This window comes from Pseudochaenichthys georgianus, chromosome 24 (assembly GCF_902827115.2).
Source record: "Pseudochaenichthys georgianus chromosome 24, fPseGeo1.2, whole genome shotgun sequence".
In the NCBI taxonomy this organism is placed as follows: Eukaryota; Metazoa; Chordata; class Actinopteri; order Perciformes; family Channichthyidae; genus Pseudochaenichthys; species Pseudochaenichthys georgianus.
In genome coordinates, this window is record NC_047526.1 from 30,374,871 (window position 1) to 30,398,665 (window position 23,795).

The 23,795-nt window shown below is 42.8% G+C and overlaps 1 protein-coding gene across 3 annotated transcripts in view; it reads left to right on the forward strand.

Moving 5' to 3' along the window:
* The first annotated feature begins 650 nt into the window (after positions 1-650).
* jag2b (jagged canonical Notch ligand 2b) overlaps positions 651-23,795 on the forward strand; it is a 56,521-nt gene continuing 33,376 nt past the window's right edge. For all 3 annotated transcript variants that reach the window (XM_034075935.1, XM_034075936.1, XM_034075937.1), the window contains exons 1-3: positions 651-995; positions 1,879-2,199; positions 21,699-21,753. In XM_034075935.1, the coding sequence (XP_033931826.1) occupies positions 927-995; positions 1,879-2,199; positions 21,699-21,753 (445 nt within the window). In that variant the 5' untranslated portion in view covers positions 651-926. The remainder of the gene's footprint in view (positions 996-1,878; positions 2,200-21,698; positions 21,754-23,795) is intronic.

The window sequence follows — 23,795 nt, forward strand, 5'->3', positions numbered from 1 at the left end:
AAATTATACATTAGTAACGTAAATGTTGTTTAGGGAGCATTATTATGATTAAATACAATTAGATCAAGTGGAAAAACCCATTTGGATGCGAGGTTTAAAATAAAAAACACACTAAGAGGCCTTCAGAACCAATGTTCCGTGTAAACTGTTAATTTAATGGTAGCTGTAATCAAATTATCATAATCAAATCACGTGTCAGTCACCAGATTTCAGTCCACATTGACCTAAGACTTTCAGTCTATGTGGGGCTTCTATGAAAGTTTGGTAATAAATTATACTCTATTATATATACTATAAATAATTGTGTGAAAATTAAGCCTGATATTTTTTTTTATAAAAGCACAATTTTAATTGTCTCGTCTCTTAAATAAATTCAAGATGAGTTCCTAACTTGAAATAATAGCCCTGCTCATCATGATATATTTTCGGGTGCTTTTAATTAAAGTCCACCCCTGCTTTGTTCGCATGCTGTAATGCGGTTTGCCCAAATGAATCTCAATACAAACCCAGCATAATTCAAGTTTTGGGAGGGAGGAGGAGGTGGAGGAGGGTTGGCGGGGGTTATTGTACTCTTGTCCGCCCCTTAATCCGGTTGGCTCAGAGACTGCCCGCAGGCCAATTTGTAAGTGGTTTGCGGAGCTGCCAATCACAGCAGATTGCCTCTCCTCAGGCTGTGGCTGCCAAAGCTTTCAGTTGCTGTGTGGAGAGATTTGACGGTGGGACACTCCTGTACATGGACCATCACTGCAATCCGCCTGCGAGCACACACACGCATGTAATGCCTCGGTGAAATTTGGACGTACACGGTGGAGAAAACACGCATGTGAATATTTTATTTTTGCATGTCAGGAGAGGAGGATCTCGTCGCCGGGTCCGCGGCTGTTTGTCTTTTCATATCGCTTCTCCCACTCTAATTAATCGGAGGCATGTGGAATCGCACAAGGATTAGGAATTGCTTCCCAATAGTGTGCCTGCTGTTGACGTTATGGACGGAGGTAAGGAGGCTCTTGTTTTAATTCAAAAATATTTTTATTCTGCTCCCTCGCAAATAAAATATTTTTAAAATTACAAATGTCAAAAGTTGGTGGGCGTGGGCAGATGTATTTGCTCTCCGGCGTTGCATATTCGCATCACATTAATCGATGATTTAATTACGTAGCAGTCAGTTGTGCAGCATGTGATCATGTTACCATGACAAGATTGAACTCTGAGGAATTGATACAGGCTCCTCTCCATTTTTCTTTATATGATTATATTATATAGAGCACTGTGCGTTTTTTTTTTAAGGAGAATTAGGCCTGAACCAATAAGTTGTAAGTTGCATGGCATCAGGCTGCTGCAGCGGTTAATTTCCCCCCGTCAGAGTAACGTGATTGTCTAAATCCCCAGCATGCAAACTGTAGGCTGTTCACGTGCTCCCTTCATGATGCAACACATTATTTTGGAATATTAAACCCAATTTGGTTTAACGATTTTAATTTCCCAGTTAGACACTTGTTTGGCCACTTGTCCCAATTTTACGCATCAATTTGAGCGATGCATGCGGTGTAGCATGCGAATATATAGGCCAGTGTTTCCCACATATCTGAAATATACTTGGGCGGGTGGTGGCGGCGGGCGGCGGGCGACGGGCGGGGGGGGGGGGAGGTGCGCGGAGAAAAAAAAGAGAAAAAGTTTTAACCGCATGTTTATTTATTGACTTTTCATTCCTGTATAATCATTTTGCGCAAAGATGGCACTGTTTGTCAGAGCACTTCATCCTTCTGGGATTTCATGAAGAACAGCTCCAACGCCTGTGTGTATGGGAACGCCTCTGGTGCTGGTCCATTAACTAAGGCCTATATTTAAATGTGGTCTTTTTAAAAATGTTGTTTCTAGGTGTCCCAGTCAACCGGCTATTTCGAGCTGCAGCTGATCTCCGTGGAGAATGTAAACGGCGAGTTGGCGGACGGGGAGTGCTGTGATGGCTCCAGGAGCTCCATGGACCTGCGCTGCAGCCGAGACGAGTGCGACACTTACTTCAAGATCTGCCTGAAGGAGTACCAGATGGAGGTCACCACCACCGGCACGTGCACGTTCGGAGCTGGATCTACGCAAGTTCTCGGTGGAAATATGTTTTCTTTTAAGGGAGCGAAGAATAATCCGAATAAGATCGACGAAGGAGGCAAGATTTTGATCCCTTTCCAGTTCGCCTGGCTGGTGAGTTCTGTTTCCTTGCTGCAATTAAGTGTTTCCTTGAGATGTTCATGTCTTCACCGTTTAAAACGTGGGCAATTTAGTGTTTATGTGTTGCATATGTTTGTACACGAGCCTTGTGGACGTCAAACAATCATGTTAAAATGGATTGGAGCCACTCTGCCATTCAGAATTCATTTAGTTGATCACAGCAGCACTGATATCAAGTTCCCATTCAGAGTTTGTTTCCGGTCATTGCAAAGTAAGTTACATTCATTATTTGGTGAGAAATACCCATCACAATCTTCTTTTGTTAGACGAGCAGTCCAAAACCCTCAAAAATAATTCCATTTAATATCATGTTAAACCAAGAAAAGTAGTAAATTCTGACATTTCATAACCGGCAACCATTGAATTTAAGACTGTTCTTAAAAGGTGACTTATCGATTAGTCGACCAGTCCTTTCATCTGTCATCCAACCATCTTCTAGTGCAGAACACTCTAGATCTTCAGTGGCTTCACAGAAAGATCCTGTTAAAAGTTACACGTCTATCCAAATAACTACAGCTTAATGTATCACATGGATGGCAAGTCGACCAATAACCCTTAATGATTGTGTACCCATCGATTCACGTGGATGAAAGACGGACCATATTGAGTGTCATTTGCAGCATCCTGTTCTTATGAGAATTGACACACCAGTTAAACGGGGGCATGCTTCTGGAGGATCCTATTGCAGCTACAGTGGTTCACAGTGTCATCTTTTAAAGTTGCCCTGATATATGAGGGTTGGCTTTGTTCCAATCCACCGGCTTGCACCTGCCAAGCCCATGATGGGGTAATTGGACTGGGGGAAATGCTTTGATATGTAGACCCTGCAGGGGGACCTCTCTTACACGGAGAAACGGTTATGGCAAAGCTGCTTCCAGAAACTTGACATGTTGCTGATTGACGAGGGTGCTTCAATCTTATCATCTGACAATCCATCAAGCGGAATTAGATTTATTGGGACTTTTCGCTTGGACCCACATGGTTAATCCTGCGCCTTCTGTATGATGATTGTGGGAAACCTCAGGGAAAGTTGATTTAAGGTAGAATTGGTTTGTGTTTCGACTTCCATAAGATATCTAACTTTTTTTTTACTTTAAAGCAAAGGCTACATAAACTATGGAGTCACCCCTGGAGTCAGGTGTGACGCAGGAAGATGGCATGTACTGGGTCTGCAGGTGCAGCTCGGCTGTAATGGATGGTTGCCCCAATTAATTCCCCATTATTATTATTATTATTATTATTATTATAATGATGAATGAGTGTGAATTATGTTTCAATGCCTCTGGGCAGTGGTTTGGCGCTTTCTGCTGGATGGTTTTGACACCTCGTGTACCCCCTCTGCACCCCACAGCTTCCGCTCCTGCTGTGGGTGCCAGGGGGCCCCTGGTGGCCCCTCCAGGGCAATTAAGCTGCACTGACTGCAGATGAGTGATAGTTGATGGATTAGGAACACGACTAAGGTGTGCTTCTGATGTCCCAGAGCGCTGAACACACCTTTAGCTGTTTGGTTAAGAGGGAAGCACTCCAAGTTTTTTATCACCTAGTTCTTGATGCCAACGACTTTGAGGGGAAATATTGTTGATTGTTTTGGACAATGTGACGCTATAAAGTACTGCTTTTAGGAATAAAGCTATTGTTGTGTTGCTTCCTGTTTTTGTTCAGGTTTGTATGCAATGGAGGTCAAAGGAACTAGACTGTAATGGGAATAAAACACCAGACTTGTTCTGTTTTTTTATTTGGAAGTAGAGATGAATAGTCCTTTTGATGATGGACAGTACAATTAATGCAACTATTTTGACGATTAATTGGTTATTTTAAGGCAAAAAATAGGCTATAATTGACTTGTTTCGGCTATTTTGATGTATTTCCTTTTTTTTCAATTTATTTGTATTTCCTTTTTTTTCAATTTCTTTTTATTAGTGGTAACATCACGGTTGGCTTTGGGAAATGTTGGTTATTGACTAAATGTTTCATCAATTATTAGCAGAATAACTAATGGTAAAATATTGCTTTCTTCAGCGCCATCTTAGATTGTTTAATACCAAAAAAGTGAATATTGTCTGTTAACTGCGTCTTCTGTGATATGGACTGAATATCTCTTGGGTATTTGATGATAGGTTAGATAAAACAAACCAATTAATTAATCTAAAAAACACATCAGTTGCATGCAGCCCTTTCTTAAAAGAGAAATCCCTTACACTTGATTTCCATAATTGGTAGTTCCAAATAATCAGCAGCACTTTCTCCTGACAGCTCGGCTGGTTTCTGTCGTCTTTTGTGTTGAAGGCATCACACGTTTGATCCAGGGTTGGTCTTTGTGTATTTAATTATTTCAGGGTTTCCCGCAGCTGTTTATAGCAGAGGCGGTCCCCCTTTTAGTGAATTAACAGCCGCCTTTGTTAACGTTTTTAAGCTTCAGGGGAAAATGGCAAAGGTGTGATTTCACACAGTAAAAGCCATATACTTAATAGACCATCAGGAGGGAAGGTGGGTTACGGGCGGCATTTACCCCCAAGGCTAAGCAAGGTGCCACAGCTATATGTTAATATATCTTACATGCCTGCATCACACGGAACACGAAGCAGTGCTATTCCTTTATTGGACTCATTGACTGACACCTGGAGGCAGAGGTGAAGAGGGCTATTCTGGTGTGTTGTCTTTCTGTTAAGTGGCCCTGGCTGATAACGTGCACTATTCCAGTGCCAGATGTCACAGCAACTCTGCAGGGTCACTTGCTCTGGCGTTGTCGCTCTTCTGACTGTAGAAACAAAGATGTAGTGTATTATTGGCTGTGTCATCGGGACACATGCCAACTTCAAGCCCCGATGGGAACCAATGAGGGGTGGACTATGCTGTCACCCTGAGATCGAGCAAATTAAATGTGAGAAGTGCAGGTTTCTTTGAACCGTTTGCTCCAAATTCTGAAATATTACGTCTTTTATAACTCCTTAAAATCTGTGGATAGAATCAAGCTGCATGGTTTGAATATCTTTCTTACAAATCAGTACATTTCAAATGGACGTTTTTATATTCTGAGTTGTGACAATACCCCTTTGATGCCCTTAATTGTCTAAATAGGCACTTTTAAAATTCTCAAAGAGCCCTTTGTATCTTTCAGTGGAGTCGCATGCAACACAGTGAAAATCATCCTGTATCTCTAGGAAACGTTCCTTCTTCCTCTTTTAACGCATGGAGACATAATGGGCTCTTATTGGCCAACTTATCACCACACCATTGTGATGCAGTCGCTAATGGCAGATTTGACTCGGATTGCACAATGCTTATCCATTCCTTGGAAGTCTTCCAGTGACTCTCCAGCTCTGTCTCGTCCTGCCAGCATGCCAGTAAAGAGACTGACTATTGATGCTGCTGCCACCTCTGAGCTCATCCTACACTCAGTGTTTCCCCACAGGCTTGCATTTACAGTAAATGCACATTGCTTCTCCTTTCTCTTCTGATTTTTTTTTTTTTTATATTGGTGTCATTGATAATATAAGCAAACGTTTTGAAGCGGAGGACGTTTTATAGGAAAGACTCATGTCATGTGGCAATTCTATGGACTTAAAATAATATATAATTAAACTTTTAGAGTTTTTTTTTATGAAGTTTGTATATCAAAACTTGCATTTTGAAGTAGCTTACAGACCAGAAGGAGAATATAGTTAGCCTAGCCTAGCAGTGATGCTAAACATTGACACAGTGGTGCTTTTAGCTAAATGCTAACATGCTCACAAAGACATTGCTGACATAATGACGTTTAGCATGTGCCCCATCTTGCTGTAGCATGTTAGCATGCTAATTTTACACTACAGATGAGGCTGAGAAGCCCATAAGCACCTTTTTCTAAGCTCTCAAATAAAAATGTATGTGTTTGTGCTCTCTCCACATACATATATAATTTGTGGTTTTTACATTTTGCTGAGTAATGAAACTTGCACTTGTTGCCTGGCAACATTGCTGTGACAACATGACTCCTGGCAGTTGCTGCGCCTGGCTTTTCATTTCCTAAAACCACAAATAGTTTTTAGAATAAACAGACAAAGAATAATGTCTTGATTATTGAGTTTTATAGTTGTATTTTTTGACTTTATAAAACCATGCTAGCTGTTTCCCCTCCATTTCCTGTCTTTATGCTAAGCTAGGATAATCACTTCCTGTGTCCAGCTCTGCAGTTTATGTACACAAAACTATACCAATATTAATATGACATGTAAAGTGTATTTCCTAAAATATTTAAAGTGGACCTATCATGCTATATTTGAAACATATATTGTAGGGCCATACCTATATAAAACATGTCTGTGAAGTCTTTTTTCAACATACCAAACGGATCGTGCATTTTAGCCATGCCTCATTTCGCTCCATTTGCTGTATTCCAGCCCTGTTTTTGCAAGGGCTGATGCTGTGGCAAATGAGCTGCAGCTGACCACGCCCCCCTCCTTTGCAGGGGGGTAAAAGGCAGGAGCGTCATGTTACCATGCTGTTACCATGCCACGCAACCTCTCATTCCCCTGATAGGTGGAGAGTTGCCCATATAGGCGGAGCTCCTTGTTTCTGATGTCAGAGATATTTCAAATCTGGATCAGTCTGTATCAGCCCCGTTTTTAGAGATTTGGGTATGGAGGAAACGAGAGGGTTTCGTTTTCTGACACTTGGTGAGTTCCCTGACACACCGGGGACACATACTCACGTACAAAAGTGCATTTTGCATGATGTCCCCTTTAAGCTTCTATTTTACGAGTCAGCACTCTCGCATGTGGATCATCGTCTAGCTCTTTGGCCTTTCTGATTGAGTTTCCACATTGTTGACCCATGCTGTGTGAGCACTTCAGGAGAGAGATGGAGGGAGAGAGACGCCACGTCTTACTTCCATTTGATCACTAATGAAATTGCCGGTGGAATTTCTTTGCCTCTCTCTCCCCCTCCCTGCCCCCCAGCTACATTAGCCGGACGTCCGTTTGAGCCGTCCTGTAACTGTATCTGCTCTGAACCTGGATGTGTATCAGACCTCCCTCGGCTAGTAAATAGATGCATGGAGCTGACCTGCAACCTCATTAAGAAGCTAGGGCCGTTCTGAATTAAGTGTTGAAGTGTTATTTCAAATAGACAGTCAAGACCGTTTTTAAACTTCTGTAAACACCCAGCCTCTTGAGAGTGTCTGTGATGAACAGATGAAGTATGTGTACCGAGTTGCTTTGTTTGGTCTGTTGCTCGTGCACTCCCTTGTGTGGCGTGCTGTCAGTCTCAAGAGGCTGATCATTTCTAAAAAAAAAGTGGGAGGTATAGACGATCTCATTCGCATTTTAACAACAGGTTGATCTGCACAGACCTGCTAAGATTGTTTTTCTTGGAACAAACCCAGAGTATTTACATGTTCTTGGCTTGCTGCTCTGCAAGTGAAGTGTTCTCCAAATGTCATACTTTTATTCGTTTATATCTTGTGCTCCTGTCAAGCCTTGTCCTGCACGTCTCTCGTAGTTGTCTTACGTGTTATAAGTTATTCAAGGTGTTCTCCCTAAGGTATTTTTTTTTGTCATAAATACTGACATGTTTTGAGGTGCAAACACATTTTATACCAGCACATAATGGGCCGCACAGAACTGCATGTTCATCATATTTATTTTATGTTTAGGATTCGTGTTCATAAATGCCAGTATAAAACCCACATCGTTTGTCAACTTTGAAAGAAATGCAAACCGTAACCAGCAACACTGTCGGTGGTTAAGCTAGCTCTCTTAGGTGAATGCCGCCTTTGTGATAAACTTTAATATGGGATCTCTTGGATTCTTTTTGCGGTTGTTTCTTATTGTCTTCCACTCTGGCAGTCTTCATGCCAATGAGGAAAAACTGTGAGGGGAGAATCCCAGCTGGGACACTGTAGTGCTATCAAAATTGGAAATAAATAGAAGTGGGGCTCGAGTTATATCTGATTCAGGCACTTTGACTCTCTCCTCTGCCTGAGACCGCAGTCAGCTTTATTTTGGATACACACACACACACACACACACACACACACACCCATAAGCTAACGCAGGCTGCCGTGGTTAGCCACACCTGATGCGGAGCTTGTCAGAGCTGTTGCTAGGAGACGGCTACATAGGCCTCTTGTAAACAATTATCTTTCCTCTCTGCCGCTCCCTCCCCCCTCCGTCCGCCTGCTGGTCCCAGGGCTGCTGCGTGGAAAACCACTCACAGGGGTCTCACCTGTGATTCAGCTCCGCTCCGTATTGATTATATAATTATCTGAACTCCCAAGGTGAAACGACGGCGTGTCCTGAGTGCTGGTTTCTTCAGCCCAGCTTTTTACTTGTTAAGAAGACAACAACAATAATAATAATAGCAATTAGCAAGCAACATGTGTGCATTGCATTAACTCTTTTATGTTCTCCTGACAAGCAGCTGTTAAACTTGAGTGCAAACATAGCATTCCCCTTTTCTTTATGCAACATGTTGTGCAGTGAAAGTGTCTTTTAGTAATGCCGACCAAAGTGTCTATCTGGAGCATTTAGTGCAATCAAGACATCAGCCTTACCTTGGGCATGGCTAACAAGTTGATAAGCCTTACGGTCCGTCTACATGACAGGCATCAAAACATCTTGAAGCTGGGCGTGTCTGAGGCTTGGCGATTTCACGCGACCAACAACCAATCAGGAATCTCCCTCCCGCCCCCGGCATACAAAGCAATAGCAATGTTAAAACGAAGTAAACTGGATATAAAATCCCCAAACAGGCGAAAACCTACCAGTTCCACCCACTGTCTCTGCCACCTCCCTCCATGCCTGGTTCCTCCGGTTTGTATCCCGGTAAATAGTTCTGGTCGTAAAGAACTGGGTGATTTGCTACCGTAATTTCTCGTTTGGAATATGAGGAAATGAACTGCGGTCTGGCTCTCCCAGCTTGCACGCGGTTTGATTGGCTAGCGCTTGTACGGCGGGATTTGCATAACGGGATTTGATTGGCTGATGCCAGCTTCGAAAGCATCGGGAGCATCAAAAGTTGAACATTGCTTTTGATGCTCACGATGCTTGCAAAGCCACGCTCCGCTCCCCACAATGCAGTTCGGCGAAGATTTAAAATCAACTACGTCACCCCATTCAAGTGAATGGGCGAAGCGTTGAAAGCATGTTTCGATGCCTGTAGTGTAGACGGGCCGTTAGTGTGGTGCCCCCCCTTGTGTGTGTTTTGAGCTTGTATTTAATACCCTGTCGTAAAAAATAAACACGGTAGACTAATATCAATGTAAGCCCTACATTTTGGTGTTTTTTCTGGTGGCCTTTGGCAAAAGGTTTTTGTTTGACATGACCAGAAGAAATAGGTGAACTAAAGATGATTCTTCTTTGCTTCAGAGTCTGTGTGTTTGCTACCATTTAACCTTTGAGTGTTCAAACCTGGAACTGTATGAACTTGGGTGGAGCACCACAGACACATATGAACAGAATGTATCCTCACTAACTGGATGATTTAAACGTGTAGTCCACTTATAAGTGACATTAATGTGATGGCTTGGATAAAGAAAAATGATACTTAAGTCACAAAGACTTAATGAAATGTGTCTACTTTTCCCAATAGCACACTTCCATTTTAATAAACATTTTTCTTTTACAGAAATCTGTTTTCTTTCATCAATAATGCATCTGGTGTTAGACATTATTTTGGGGTATACCGATGGGTCAAAGTTTCAAAAAGAAACTATTATTTGAGTGATGCCATTTTGGAATTACTTGTAGTGCTTTTGATTACAGAGTATAACTTACAATTGAAAAGGATCACGGTAGCTCAACCTCACTGTATGTAACCTAATTTATTTGAAATGACATTTAGTCCTAACGGGCAGTTGTGTTGCATTATGTGAAACTATGTAAAGGGCCAAAGAATCAGTATGCAGTCTCAAAATGGTGTCGTATGCTCTTTCTTGCAAGCATTACAAATAAGTCTCTTAGCTGCTGCTTCACCTACTCTTTTGCACCTATAAAGGAGTCAAATGAAAACCACTATCACTCCTACTCTTGACTCCTTCCTCCTTAGACATGGCACATTTTGTGTCATACAAATCTAGCGTACCGATGCCTGTCGTCAAAGCCTGCGCGCCTGCACGACATCGGTGTTGTTGCTTTGCTCGTCAACAAAGAGGCAGTGTAGTATTGACTGTGTGATCTGGACAGCTGCCCTGTGGAAACCCGCGTGGACTGAACTCTTGTCAGCGCCACCTGACTCCGACTACATTCTCGATGTGTGTGTGTTGTGGTGGCGGCGAGGATTTCCTCCGAGAACACTTTGTTTTGTTCTGTGATTTCACCAAAGGTACAGCATGTACGAGTGGGCAAGTAGCTGCTTTAATGCGCCAATAATTAGAAGTTGTGTTCCTTCTCGCTGCCTCAGGGGGGGATGATGTTTTAACTTGCTCCATTATGTTGAACAGACACATCGAGTTCAAACTAGGACCTGGCAAATTTGGAATGTAGCCGTTGTGTGGAGGAAGTTTCTCATTCAATGCGAAGAGCCTTTGCAACTTGATTTTGATAATTTTGTTGCGATGCTTTTAACCGTTTTCATTGGCTTTCCACTCATTTCTGACATATTTCTACATGAGCCAAAATGCACAAATGTCCCTCTGGTGCTGCCCTCCTTACCCAGTTACCTTGAAAAGCTACATCCAGAAGTATCAACACTACAGTTGTCCTAAAGTTATGTCTTGTTCGCTTTCATACTTAAATCATTCTGATATGTGGCTGAAAGGTGGTGATAAAGGAAATAAGTGTGCGGTGTCAAATATTTAAGTGGCGCCATCATGAGTATGCCATAGATCATGTATGTTCCCTTTAGCTTGTTAAAAGCTTAGGTATTCAAAATCGTTTAAACATATCCCGCAGCGATGTATGAATCCACTCAATGCAAGTTTAAGCAAACCACTGCACGGTTTGACTGTCAACCAGCATTCACACTGGTTATGTAAATGTTTTTTCACGAGGACCCTGTGTACAGATGACGCAAGAGGGACCGAGTTGGTCCTTGAGGCTGGTTTCCTGTAAGTCGTCCCATTATTTAACCATAGTGCCACATCCTCTGCAGTCAAGCCCACAGCGATGCGACCAGGTGAAAGAAGGGAAGGATAGCACCGCTTTCAAACATGATGGCGATGGGATGTTGCCTGAGTCCTTTTGTTGTGATGGTGCAGGTACTCCTCAGGGTGCTCTCCTGGGTCCAAGCGCATGTGACACTTCAGAAAGCTCTACTGCGTGTTTATATCTGCAGTATCCAAGGCTGAAGGAGTGTTGTTTAAATCAGCTACTGTACATATAGCTAAGGCTGGTCAATGTGCCAATATGGGGTCTTTTGACTGGGATTGAGTCGAGGCTGAAATCACAATGCTTGTCCTTTTACACGGGAAAACTTCATATGTTTTCTCAAATGAAAAGTAGTCAGACTTCTATTAGTCCAAAACAATCAATAAGAATACCAAATAACTTTGGTAGTGGTTGAAATATTTCGGTGTATGTTTAGGCAAGCTGTAAGAGGACTTACTTTTCAGTGCTTCAAACATACATTTGTGTATTTCAAAAACCTACCTAGCACCAAATAAGATGACACCCTGACTGGGTTAGAAACATGCCATTCTCCTCGTTCCTCTCATGCATTTTCATCAAAGATCAGAGTATTTCCACCCATTGTATAAGAACTACTTTTTCAAAGGTGCACCATACAGTAGATTGTAAATATAGCTATGTTGAAACGATCAATATGAGAGATAATGTGTTCTTTACACATAAAGCATGTCCTACTGGAAACGCACACAAGTATACATCTGACAATTAGCATAACCCTTTAAGGGAAAGCTTTACAGATTGAGAAAGGCTGCTTCTGCTGTCGAGGAGGCTTGTTACCAGTGATACATTGTCACTACGTTAAAGGTGGGGTAGATAAGTTTCAGAAACCGGCTCGAGATACACTTGTTGTTATATTCCATGGAATGCTCTTAACATCCCGATAGCAATGAATATCTTAAGTGCTTTGACAAAAAATCCATAAAAATCTGTCATCTGTAGAAGCCGTAATACTGTAAAAAGTACAACCAATCGGGTGGCCTACCTGCCTGTCAGCCTTCCATCGGGGCACACACTTATCTCGTGCCCTCATTGGTCATGTGCTCGTTCGTGTGTGTGTTGGGGGAGGGGCTCTGTGAGGAAGTGGCAGATTTTCTCCGGTTGTGTATTTTCAAATTCTAGCGATCTCGAGCCGGTTTCTCAAACTTACCTACCCCACCTTTAATTGTGACTAAATTATATTGACTCGATTCTTCTGTTATCAATGCGGAGAGGACTGGAAGCCACTACAGCATCCTTTTGATTCCAAATGCTGTTGATTGGTGGGGGTGGCTTGTGACAATAACGATAAACACATCGCCGATAATCATGTCCACTCTTCAAACCATTTCCTCACATCTGACTCATTTTTAGATTTTTTGCATGACTTGAAACATCAGTCGTAGCCTCTGATAACGTAACTCAAAGTATTGCATGCTGGCTGCTGAGGTGTTTCTGCGTAGTAATGTGTATTTTGTCTGTATTGTATGAACACACGGTGGCTGCGTGTTGCTGTTGCCCGCTGCGTCCCCTGCCTCTTGTTAAACGAACGGTGTGCAGGTGCCAGAGGCTCCTTGTGGGGGTAATTAAAGCGTGTCGTTACATGGGCAGTTAAATTGTCACTGTACTGGTGAACCCGCTGTGTTGCCCTCCGCCAGGCTCCCTGTTGCTTTGGATCAGGTGTAAGTCTGTTTCTGAAGCGTGTCTGTTGCTGTAGGACACGTGTGTCAAACCCGAGGCCCGGGGGCCAAATCAGGACCGTGGTGGATTTAATTTCGGCCCGCAGGATAATTTCTAATTACTATTAGATCTGGCCCGCCGGTATATTGCACCTTCACTCCATCCTGAGGGTCTCCTCCGCTCAGAGCCTGAGCCCAAACATTGATGACCTTGCTCCCGAGATGAGACGCCAAGTATCTGCTTGAGCTAGCATCAGAGCAGCATCAGAGCAGCAACCTGAGTTTAATGGATGCTTCCTTCTGCACTTTCTCTCACGACAACAGGGCATGTTTGGTTTGTTCTTTGAGGGAAATAGTTTTTTTGAAGCTGTTGTTGGCCTGTGGAAAAATGTAATCATAAGAAATGACTCAGAAAAGCTGCAGATAGAGCCATGAGAAATGAATGCAACTGATTATTTAATGTTTCATGTTTTTATAGGCAATATTTAAGCTTAGTTAGTTCCAAGTTTAATATGTGCAATAAGTTAATTTCAATAAGTTCTGCAATAAGCATTGAACCAGTCCGGCCCTCCACTAGTACCATTTCTTTATTTTGGCCCACTGTGTATTTGAGTCTGACCCCCCTGCTGTAGGAGCTCCGAAGCTACTTCCACACCCATTTGTTTTAAAAACTGCAATTTACTCGGTCACTGATGATTTCGTTCCATACTAACCTGAAAACTTGTGTCACATGACCTTAATGTCATGAATGGGGCCTGCCCAGTGTAAACGGGAAGCATATTGTCAACTCAGCGGTTGGTTGCTAAATAATTGTACTATATAATATAAAGTCTCGTTTGATCTGCCTATATCTTTCCCGCACACAATCTCAATCAAATAGACATAAATGTTTTTTTTTTTTAAAACTGTTTTAAGACTGGTTCGAGGTTACTGTAGCCGTGGTCTTGCTCAGTCTCTATAATAATATAATTACATTTGCTTAAAAATAGATACAAATGAAAGTATTACTGCATTGTGGCTCTAGAAATGTGGTCAACACACGTCTCACTCGTTTTGCTGTTGTCTCACTTGTAGCTCTGCGAGGTGGCTTTCCCTCGAGAGCAGGAAGAGCTGTGCGTTAAGGTTTTCTTAGTCAATTAAGTGGTCTTTCGGTCCGAGTAAACTAAGATGTCCTTTTACTGAATAGTCATTTTTCTAAATCCTTTTTTCTTGCTGAATGTCTTATTTCAGACACACTGAAAATATTTGCATGATTCTTTTTGCAGAAACAGACGTGTCAATTCCATGAACCTATCGATTGTTTAACACATTTGTATATTGCTAATAAACTAAGAATGTTAGCACATCTCTTAGTCATTGATTTAGGCATGAATCGAGGCCCTTTGTTCCATTGAATTCTATTGTCCTGACGTTTCCGTTTTGAAGCATATCAGACATTCAGCTCAGTTCGTGCATCCTTTACAAGTTCAACAGGAGTTAACCCCGTTTGTTTTTGACTCCGTGTCCAACATTTAATTGCTGACATTCTTCACTTGCACATGTCTATTGTTTGCCTATGATGTATGCTAATGCACATGTGTTGCTGTTTGTTCGACGTGTTGCATACTCTTGGATCAAGCTGGGTAATTAGCACCAGGAGGGGAGGGGTTTGTTGTATTGGAAGTGCATGGGTAATGTCCCTGTTGGCATAGTAGCAGCATGCTCAATGCTGTGTGTGTGTGTGTGCTACGTGCTTACAGACAAGACACACACACTAGCCAGCCAAATGCCTTGCATCTCTTGGCCCACGACTCTGGCAGGAAACTTGTGTGCAGAACTTAAAACTCTCCACCCAGCAATGACTTGACTGAATGCGCCATGCTGTGGTTATAATGGTGCTTATGCATATTGTCTTAAGGTATTGGTCCGATGAGCTCGTCACGGAACCGGATATAGAATCTGGTTCGTCTACATATTTTGTCACGTAGCAGTAGTGCTGTGTACCGGTACGCCGAACCGGTACTGGACTTGTAAAAAGTTTCGGTTCAAGTCCGGTTAAAACCGGAACGTCGGGAACCGGTACTTGGACTCGCAAAAAAACTAGCACTTACGTATATTCTGGTGTCTGTGGTTATTTAAAACATTCCCTGATAAACGTTATTCAGCGTCAATAAATGAGTGCTAATCCCAGTGTGCTCAGTGTACAACATCACATGTCATTTCACCTTCGATTCACGGTTTGAAAACGTAGCATTTCGCCACATGCTAATGCTAACCGGAACGGAAGAATTTTCAGAATAAAAGCATTAAGTTAATATTGTGAACTTCCGTTTTTTCAGAATAAAACTGATTTAAATTAAATAGTGTATTTAACTCAAAATTACGCCATATCAACATTGATTTTAATTTCTAACAGTATGTATGTACATCACTATGTATGTAGTATGTACTCCTGTATAATGTACACAAGCAGAGTTGTAGAAAAGTGGCAAAAAGTGTTTTTTTTACATTTGTACTTTGTAGAGAAATGTGGACACAAGTTGGAAGGGAGCAAAATAAACCTGACGAGTTTGAATTTGAGTTGATTATGAGTTAATTTTCAATTGATAATTAGCTCACAATAAGTTCACTTTAGTTACTCACACAACTTGACACAAGCCATGGGTTCAGGTCCGGACTTAGAAGTCCGGCCCTGAACCTGAACCTCTGGACTTGAGTCCGGACCTGAACCTGAATGTGAGTCCAGGTACGCAGCACTACGTAGCAGCATTTAAAAACAAGTGCCGTTGGCTTGCCAAATGTTTTGTTTGATGCGCTGGAACGTGGTGAAGACAATGGGATGGATTTCGTTGAGCTCGTAAATTAAAATACAGACTGTTCTTGTTTCTTTGATGGAAGCACTTTGGCTTTAATAGTCTTGAGTGTCGTTGCAACAGTCACTCGACGAATGACTCGCCCCGTTTTTGGATGCTTTTGGTCAACGATTTGAAAATATGTTCAAAATTCAAATTTGTTGTGCTTTGTTTTGTGAATATATTACCCTGGAGCATGCAAGATACAGATATGTTTAGTATAGATGACAAAAAGGGTCAAAACCTTTCCAACTTATACTCCTCTGCCTGCCAACACCATCCTCACATGTTCAAGGATGCTGCCGCTGGAGGTCTTTGATCCTTGCCTCTGAACAGATTGAGGAGCTAGACTGAGAGGGATTTGCATTTGGGTCCACCCTCCAGGGAGAAGTGATGTGAAGATGGTTCAGCACACATCTACTTTTTCTACTTTTCACCCTTGATTGGAAGACGCTGCTACCCCAACCCCCAAACAACCCCCCTCCCATTTGAAATCACAGAGGGTGTCTAGACTTTGTGACATTCAGCCGGTTTTGTTGTCTAATTCTTTAATTGCCCTCGGTATCATTGGGAGTTAATTATGCCAAATTGTTTCGCTTCCCGTAAGTCTTAACTGCTAATAAGAATCAAAGACGCGACTGACTTTTCAGAATAGATTAGGATCATTTTATGGGATGGCTTTCATTCTATAATTCCTAATTACGGCCCATTTGCGGTTGCTTTTCTATATTTTGACCAGTAATTCCAACGACGAGTGTCTGAAGAAGGTACAAGGTGCATCCATGTTGTGCGCAGAGATGGCGCAGCTCCATTGCCCTTACTGGAATAGTGTAGACTCAGCCCGAGTAAAAACCAAAAGCTGGGATTGACATCACAGATTAATGAAGATTACATGCAGCGATTACTGGCCACGGGATGAATCGTGATGACCTCATGTCCCATCAGAAGGCAATAAATCAGGAGATGCTACAGGGAGGTGAACATTCAGGTCGCCTATCCATGACATGGGCGCTGAAATAACTCAACCTTGGTGTGTTGTTATTGCGAGTAAACATCAGTGATTCTTATGGTTGCCTAGAGAACAGAACCTAGAAATAATCAACATTTGAGGTCCTCCCCACTTTCCCTAAGAGGCAGAAATAAGTCACTCAAACCACAGATCTACAAAGCAGCCTTCCATTGATACCGATTGTTGGCAGACTGGGATCTCCCATGGGATTACACACCAGGCCTGGATCTCACATTCTTAGTATTCTTCGAATGCAAACATGCACATCGCCCCACATGCAGAGGGCTGACCCCTCTTTTGAAAAAGAAGTGTGCAGATCCCATGCTTAGTGACCCCAACCTGCCCCGGCTTCCACTTCCCACTGCTACCTCTCCCTGTCCCTTTTTTTTCAAATGTATTTCAATGGCCACCTTCCACTTACAAATGCACCCCTGATCCAGCGTGGGAACCTACACCTGTGGCTCTCCCAAGACGAGCCTCGAATACCTGAATTTAATCCATCTCTGGCGTTTGGTCCATTTTGTGCTTCGTGATGCAAACGGGGCGCTTGAGGGTTTCATCGTTTGACACGCATTCGCTGAGAACAAGACAAATAAACATCTTTTTCCTAACCATGCCCCCCCTTCTCGACTTGAAAACTCGGATTTCTGCGAGTAAATCCTCTTATCCATCAGGGGACGGGCCTGGTGGGGTTTCGGAGGTTTGACTGACAGAGGATTCTTCGAGGTCTGGGATAAAGTCGTTCACTCTGTCAAATGTAGCTGACGCATGTTTTTTGAGTATATCAAAAAGTGCTGGAAATGAAATCAAGGTATTCCTCTGATATTTTGTAATTGGTAAAAACATTAAGACTCATGCGAGATGCACTTTTTTGACTTTGCCCTGCGACTGACTGCCCCGGCTCAGCAGCACACATGCTGACACTAATTGTCCTCGTGCTGACTGTGTCTCTTCGTGGACAATGGTTTTGATTGGGATGGGGGTGAGTTATGATGTTGGGACAAGGGCCTTTGTTCAGTAGCCTTTCCCCCTTCCCTCCCCCACACCTCCCCTTTATCCCCCTGCCCATCCATCTATCTTGTTCCAACCATTTGGGCAGCTGTCACTTAATCCAGCTAATCACAGAGTGGGATGGTCTGTGGGAAACCAGACTAGTCCGTGGCTTTGCTCAACCCAACATGCACCCACTCTGGGAACTACTTACCCAAACAATTACAACACGTAGGCATGCAAGGGAGCAGGGTTTTAGGTGCAGGAGGTCACAATGCGGCCACCTGTTCTTCCCTTGATCTTTTGATTCTGCTTTGTGACGAGGTTCGTCTGCAGAACTCGCACAGTCGTCCCATACAGGCGTCCTCCGAAGATCTCCTGCCACTAATTCATTCATTGCCACTCAAAGTCCCTCTTGTATGCATTGGCATATGCACACACCCACCCACATGCTCAGACTGGGGCAGCTCGCCCACCCTATTGTGGTGGGGGGAGGGGGATTGGGCGGAAAGGTCAGAAGCCGAGCTACATGTCGTGGGATGATCACGTTCATGTCAAATAATCCATCTTTGAGGCTGCATCTGTTGTGCGTCTGCGGTCGGGCGGGTTGGCAGAGCTTCCAGGAACTGCGGCACGAGTGTCGCCAAACCCCCCAGACGCACTTCTTTCTTCCATAGCCCTTTTCGTCCACACCCACCTCCCCAAACCAGAGCCTAGTGGTGGCCTCTTGTGTGTCTCCAGTAGCTACAGTCTCATGCAGTTGTACCCCCCTCCGTTGTCCAAGGTCCGACCCAAGCCTTTTAGCTCACCCCTCTCCTGTCATCTTCTATTCCCTTCTCTTGTCACCCATGGTCTTCCACAATAACACTCCCCTCCCCTTCCTCCCGCCACCACCCACAGCCAGACAAGCCTTCTTAATCCCACAGCCCAGCAGCAACCAGCCTACCAGCTTGTTGGTCCCCCAGATCAACAACACAGACTGACACACACATCCAATCCCCCTCCCTGGGATTTCTCTTCCCCGCTTCATTGAAGCATTGAAGTCCCTCAAATACTTGCCTTATGCTTTTTTTTTTTTACCCCCCCCCCAGGCCAACGTCCCATCAATGACATTACAGTAGAGGTCACAGCAGTCACTCTGTGGCTACTACAACTGTCACTGGTGGTGACGTAATGACTGTTATTTAGGTCAGCTGGTTGCCTAGCAGTGTGCCCTGCAGCACACCAGCTAGATTACTCTTCTGATGCTGGTTAGCTTGTTTGGTTTCCATCTGTGTGTTCATGTTTACTCAAACCAGTGTCGGCTCATGTTTTTCGCTACGTCATTGCAAATAAGTAGTCGGAACAATCCCTCCAAACAACCATCGAATATCAGTTAAAGTGTTTACCTAAATTGACAACATGGAATATTTCAAATGAAATAATATTTGTTATATTGCTAAATAAATCAAAACCGTTGTATTTTGAGCCACTGTGAGGCGTGCATTAGTAAATGGTGTCCCAGATAAAACTTGGGTCACACATTTATAATCTGTTTGTGTATTCATCAAATATCCATTAAGTCAGACAGTAATGAATAGTAGCTATCCTATTTTACAAGAGCTCACATCTTCAACACACGATTAAAACCAAACGGATTCCATAAAACTATATAAAATCCCCCTAATTGACATTTCTGCTTCATTATGCAATGGATCGGCCTTCTTGTTCATACCATTTCTGATTATCCACTAATTGATTAATAAACTAATTTCATTACAGACTACAAGGCTTTCATCATTGCCCCACTACTGTTTTACTGGTCAACTGTTATAGTGATAATCCCCTTAGCTGCTGATTTACCGCCGTCTGACAAGCAAGGACCGAGCCCGGCAGAGTTCATCTCAGACGGCGAATATTGGCAAAGTGACCTTCTTAAAGGTGGGGTAGGTACGTTTCAGAAACCGGCTCGAGATACACTTTTTGTTATATTCCATGGAATGCTCTTAACATCGATAGCAAAGAATATCTGAAGTGCTTTGACAAAAAAATCCATAAAAAAATGTCATCTGTAGAAGCCGTAATACTGTAAAAAGTAAAACCACCGTTTGGATGGCCTACCTGCCTGCCAGCCTTCCATCGGGGCACACACTTATCTCGTGCCCTCATTGGTCATGTGCGCGTTCGTGTGTGTTGGGGGAGGGGCTCTGTGAGGAAGTGGCAGATTTTCTCCGGTTGTGTATTTTCAAATTCTAGCGATCTCGAGCCGGTTTCACAAACTTACCTACCCCACCTTTAATGTACATCAAACCTGCTGAGGCTTTATTTTTCCTAAAAACATGGTGAACTGCTTCTTTTTTTTCTTTTAAAACAGTCCTGGTGGAATTTCTGAAAACTTGTTGTTTTTATACTCCAGTTTTTGTTCCGATTAAATAATTGTAATGCACACAAAGCTATTGATGTGTGTGTATTTGTTTCACACCAATCACATGAAAAGAAAAGTACATGTTGGGGTGTGGTATAACCTTTATGGCTTATATACAAATACAATTTAGATGTGAAATACATACACAAAACCAAATATTATCATACACAATTATCAGTACATAATACTGTGTATATTGGTGTTTGAAATGTTGACATGAAAAAAGTGTAGAAGTTAAAAACTAGCGGTCAATTATCTTTGTTAATTGGCTTCATGCTAAGCTATCATACAGAGTTGCATTACTCTTCTCACGTAACTCTTTGCTGCTACTTGTTTTTGCAGATCGTGTTGATGTCCGTTGCACTCAATGACACAGTATAGCATTTGCAGCTCCACCGCATTCTGACCTCGAGGAAAGTTAGGCAGTTTGTCGTTCTCTTATGTCCTCTCCACTCTTGCAGCTTCTCTTGGCTTCTTCCCACAGTTGTACTTACCGTATGTTGCTCTCTTATCTTTGTATCATCGGGTTTCATTGACGGCGTAACTCGAGCGCACCTCGGAGTAACGGGGCCAAGTTTCATACGAGACTCTGTAGTAGCAGTGAAATCGATTATGCATCGTGTTTGCGTGCGCTGAAGCTTGTAGACGAGCTGTGTGACCATCGCCAAAAAGATCATCCACATTATTCTCTCTATATAAGAGGGGACATTGTGATGAAAGGTCATGTTTACTTATTAGTCCATTTGGGAACAACATGACAAATGCTGTTCTAAATGTTCCCTTTTTACCGTGAAGAGTAGACGAGACTTCATGCCTGATTTGATGTCATGGGATTATTCTAGTACCGTACTTTTCGGACTATAAAGCGCACCTGCATACAAGCCGCAGCCGCTAAATTGTCCGTCTGTCTTGCTCTCGTTCTGTCTCTCGGTTCCACTTTTACTTTGGCGCGCTACCTGTCTCACTCTTTTCCGGCCTCCAGCTTTTCCTGCTGGAGCCCGCCGCTTAAAGGTGGCGGGCGCGGACCGGTCATAGAGCCCATAGCGTTAAAGGTGGTTAATTGTACCTGTAAAATCCATAGATTTAGGAGGTTCCCTAGTGGCCGTTAGCTGTACACAAAGAATGGGGGAAAAAGTCGAGGCTTATAGTCCGAAAAGTACGGTATTTACAAAAATATATTATAATTAAATACTAAAATTATCATGTTTAAAATGTCAGACTTTAAGTGGGCTTTGACTAATTCTAGTGCTCATTGAAAGAAAAGGAGACTTCAATTAGAGAACATTGGATAATACAGCAGGTTTTAGAATATTATTTGCACCATGCATTCGCTCGAGATGCAACTTGAGGCATTGCTACTCCAAAGGACCTCAGTCTCATCGCTCAGTACGTGCACAGAAAGTAGCTCTTGCTCTGTGTGTTGGGGGTATGAAGTAAACTGTTCACCTGACTGACTTCTTCTCCTTCCTTCCTCTCCAGCGGACGTTCACGGTGATCGTAGCAGCCTGGGACTGGGACAACGGCACACGCAACAGTAAGTCTAAACTTCACACACCTCGATCTGCCGTTGCTTTCATTAACTGTGATTAACAGATAAATATATGGGTGTGGTTTTAAAGGATTTTAAGTAACATTTCTAAAAGGACTTGTGCCGGCATGCCATCGTTTGAAATATGTTAAGCAGCATTGACTATGTGATGGTTGCGTTTTAAGATTTGAATCGATAATTTCAAGCAAAAATGCCCTCAAAACATCAATAATGGCTGCCGCTAGGATGAGAATATGTAATGCTTTCCTTAGAGCTGATATGAAGGTATCTGAACATGTGTGTTTCTTTGACTGTTGGTCAGACATAACACATTGAATATGTTAGCCAGTCTTTGGAGTATTATAAGAGAAGTTTCTTTCTTAATCTTCCGATGTTTCCATTGACATAGCAGTCGAATAATGTTTAGACGAATTGAAAATAATCTTGAATGTGAGCGACAACCCCGCATCAGAGTGTATGACACTTCCTGTTCACTTCTTTAAATCACACAATGTGTATTCATGTTGTGAATGACGTGTTTGCTTTAAGCCTGTAGGTAGCAGGTGAAAACATGTAGCCCCTCAAGACGCTTCATATAGACTTCACGTCTTGGTTCTCCTCGGCTGCAGCGCTCCAGCTGTATCCTGTTTTCCTTCACTTATGTCCGCTGGGTGGACTCCTGTATAACCCCTTTTTCCCGTCGGAGCAGTAGCCCAGTCTGGGAGGAAGAGGACCCATTGAGCACTGAAATGTCTGTGTGTATGGAATGGATGTAGCTTTGATCCGTGGACGCGGTGACATTTTTCACGGGTCAAGTGTTCTGCACATTGAAATATGTACATGAATGTATTTATATTCCATACTGGCCTTTTCTAGTCTAAACATGCTGCCATTTTATTGATATGAGGTCATTACATCCTGTTTTGTCCACAACTTCAAACGCACTTCCACTCGCGGACGCAGACAATGGAGAAGAAATAGATTTGACATCATAGTGCTTTGATTAGACGGTTGCATTCCTTGTGTAGATTCACAGGAAGTAGCTCAGATGTTTGTGATGGCCTTAATGTTGCTTAAGAAGCCGTCCAGTTGATTTTCTGCCACTCGCACTTCAGTCTCAGCCAAATTGCTTTAAGGTAGCAAAATAAATGCCTGTTTGATTCAATTCGCTGGCACAAGATTAGAAAGGAAATGCGTTCCTTGCTTTTCTATCAAAGTAAGAATTATGTGGGTTTTTTTTTCGCACTGAGGCTGCCGTCAGGTCGCAGACATCAGCTGACTTTAACCTTAATGTCACGGGTTCAAGAAACACAAGCGTCTGGAACAAATGCTCCTTTCAACCTCACCGAGAGATCACAAGGGGCGTCTGCTTGAAGTGGGAAACGTCTGCAGGGTCGCAGCGAGTCGCAGGAGCGATTGTAGCCTTTGTCCCGCAGGTCACACTCATTATGTTATTTTTGATTTGTTTTCACACTTTAATATGTAATGTCACGGCACATGCATCACTTCACAAACATTTCATCTGAGAAATCAGAGCTGGAGTTTCACAGTTTGGGATCAAAGACGAATTTGTGACAAAGACGTGTTGAAAGCCACCTAATTGTCCCTTGGGATCAAAGCAAATACTTGGTTTAGGGGAAAAAATGGCTTTGTTTAATACACATACTCGAGATGTAACATGATGGACCTTATTTGTTATTTATTGGGTGATTCTAAAGGAATACTCTACCATATTTAACACTTTCAGGGAAGCCACAACCCATTTTTAGGGAGTCATAGTGCGTGATAGTAGAATACGTTTTGTTTTAATTAATGCTGTCAAAATTATCGCGTTAACGTCGGTAATACATTTTTTGAATTAATTGCGTTAAAATATTTAACGCATGCGCAGAATGGCCCGCCCCATACATCCCACCAGTGGCAGCGCCAGGGTATACTACTGGGGTAGGCTTACCATACCAAGAAATGGCTTAGCCCCACCATGAAAAATGATGTTAAAGTTAGCAAAATAAAGTCCGCCAACTCACGCGGCGTAAATTGCGCAGACA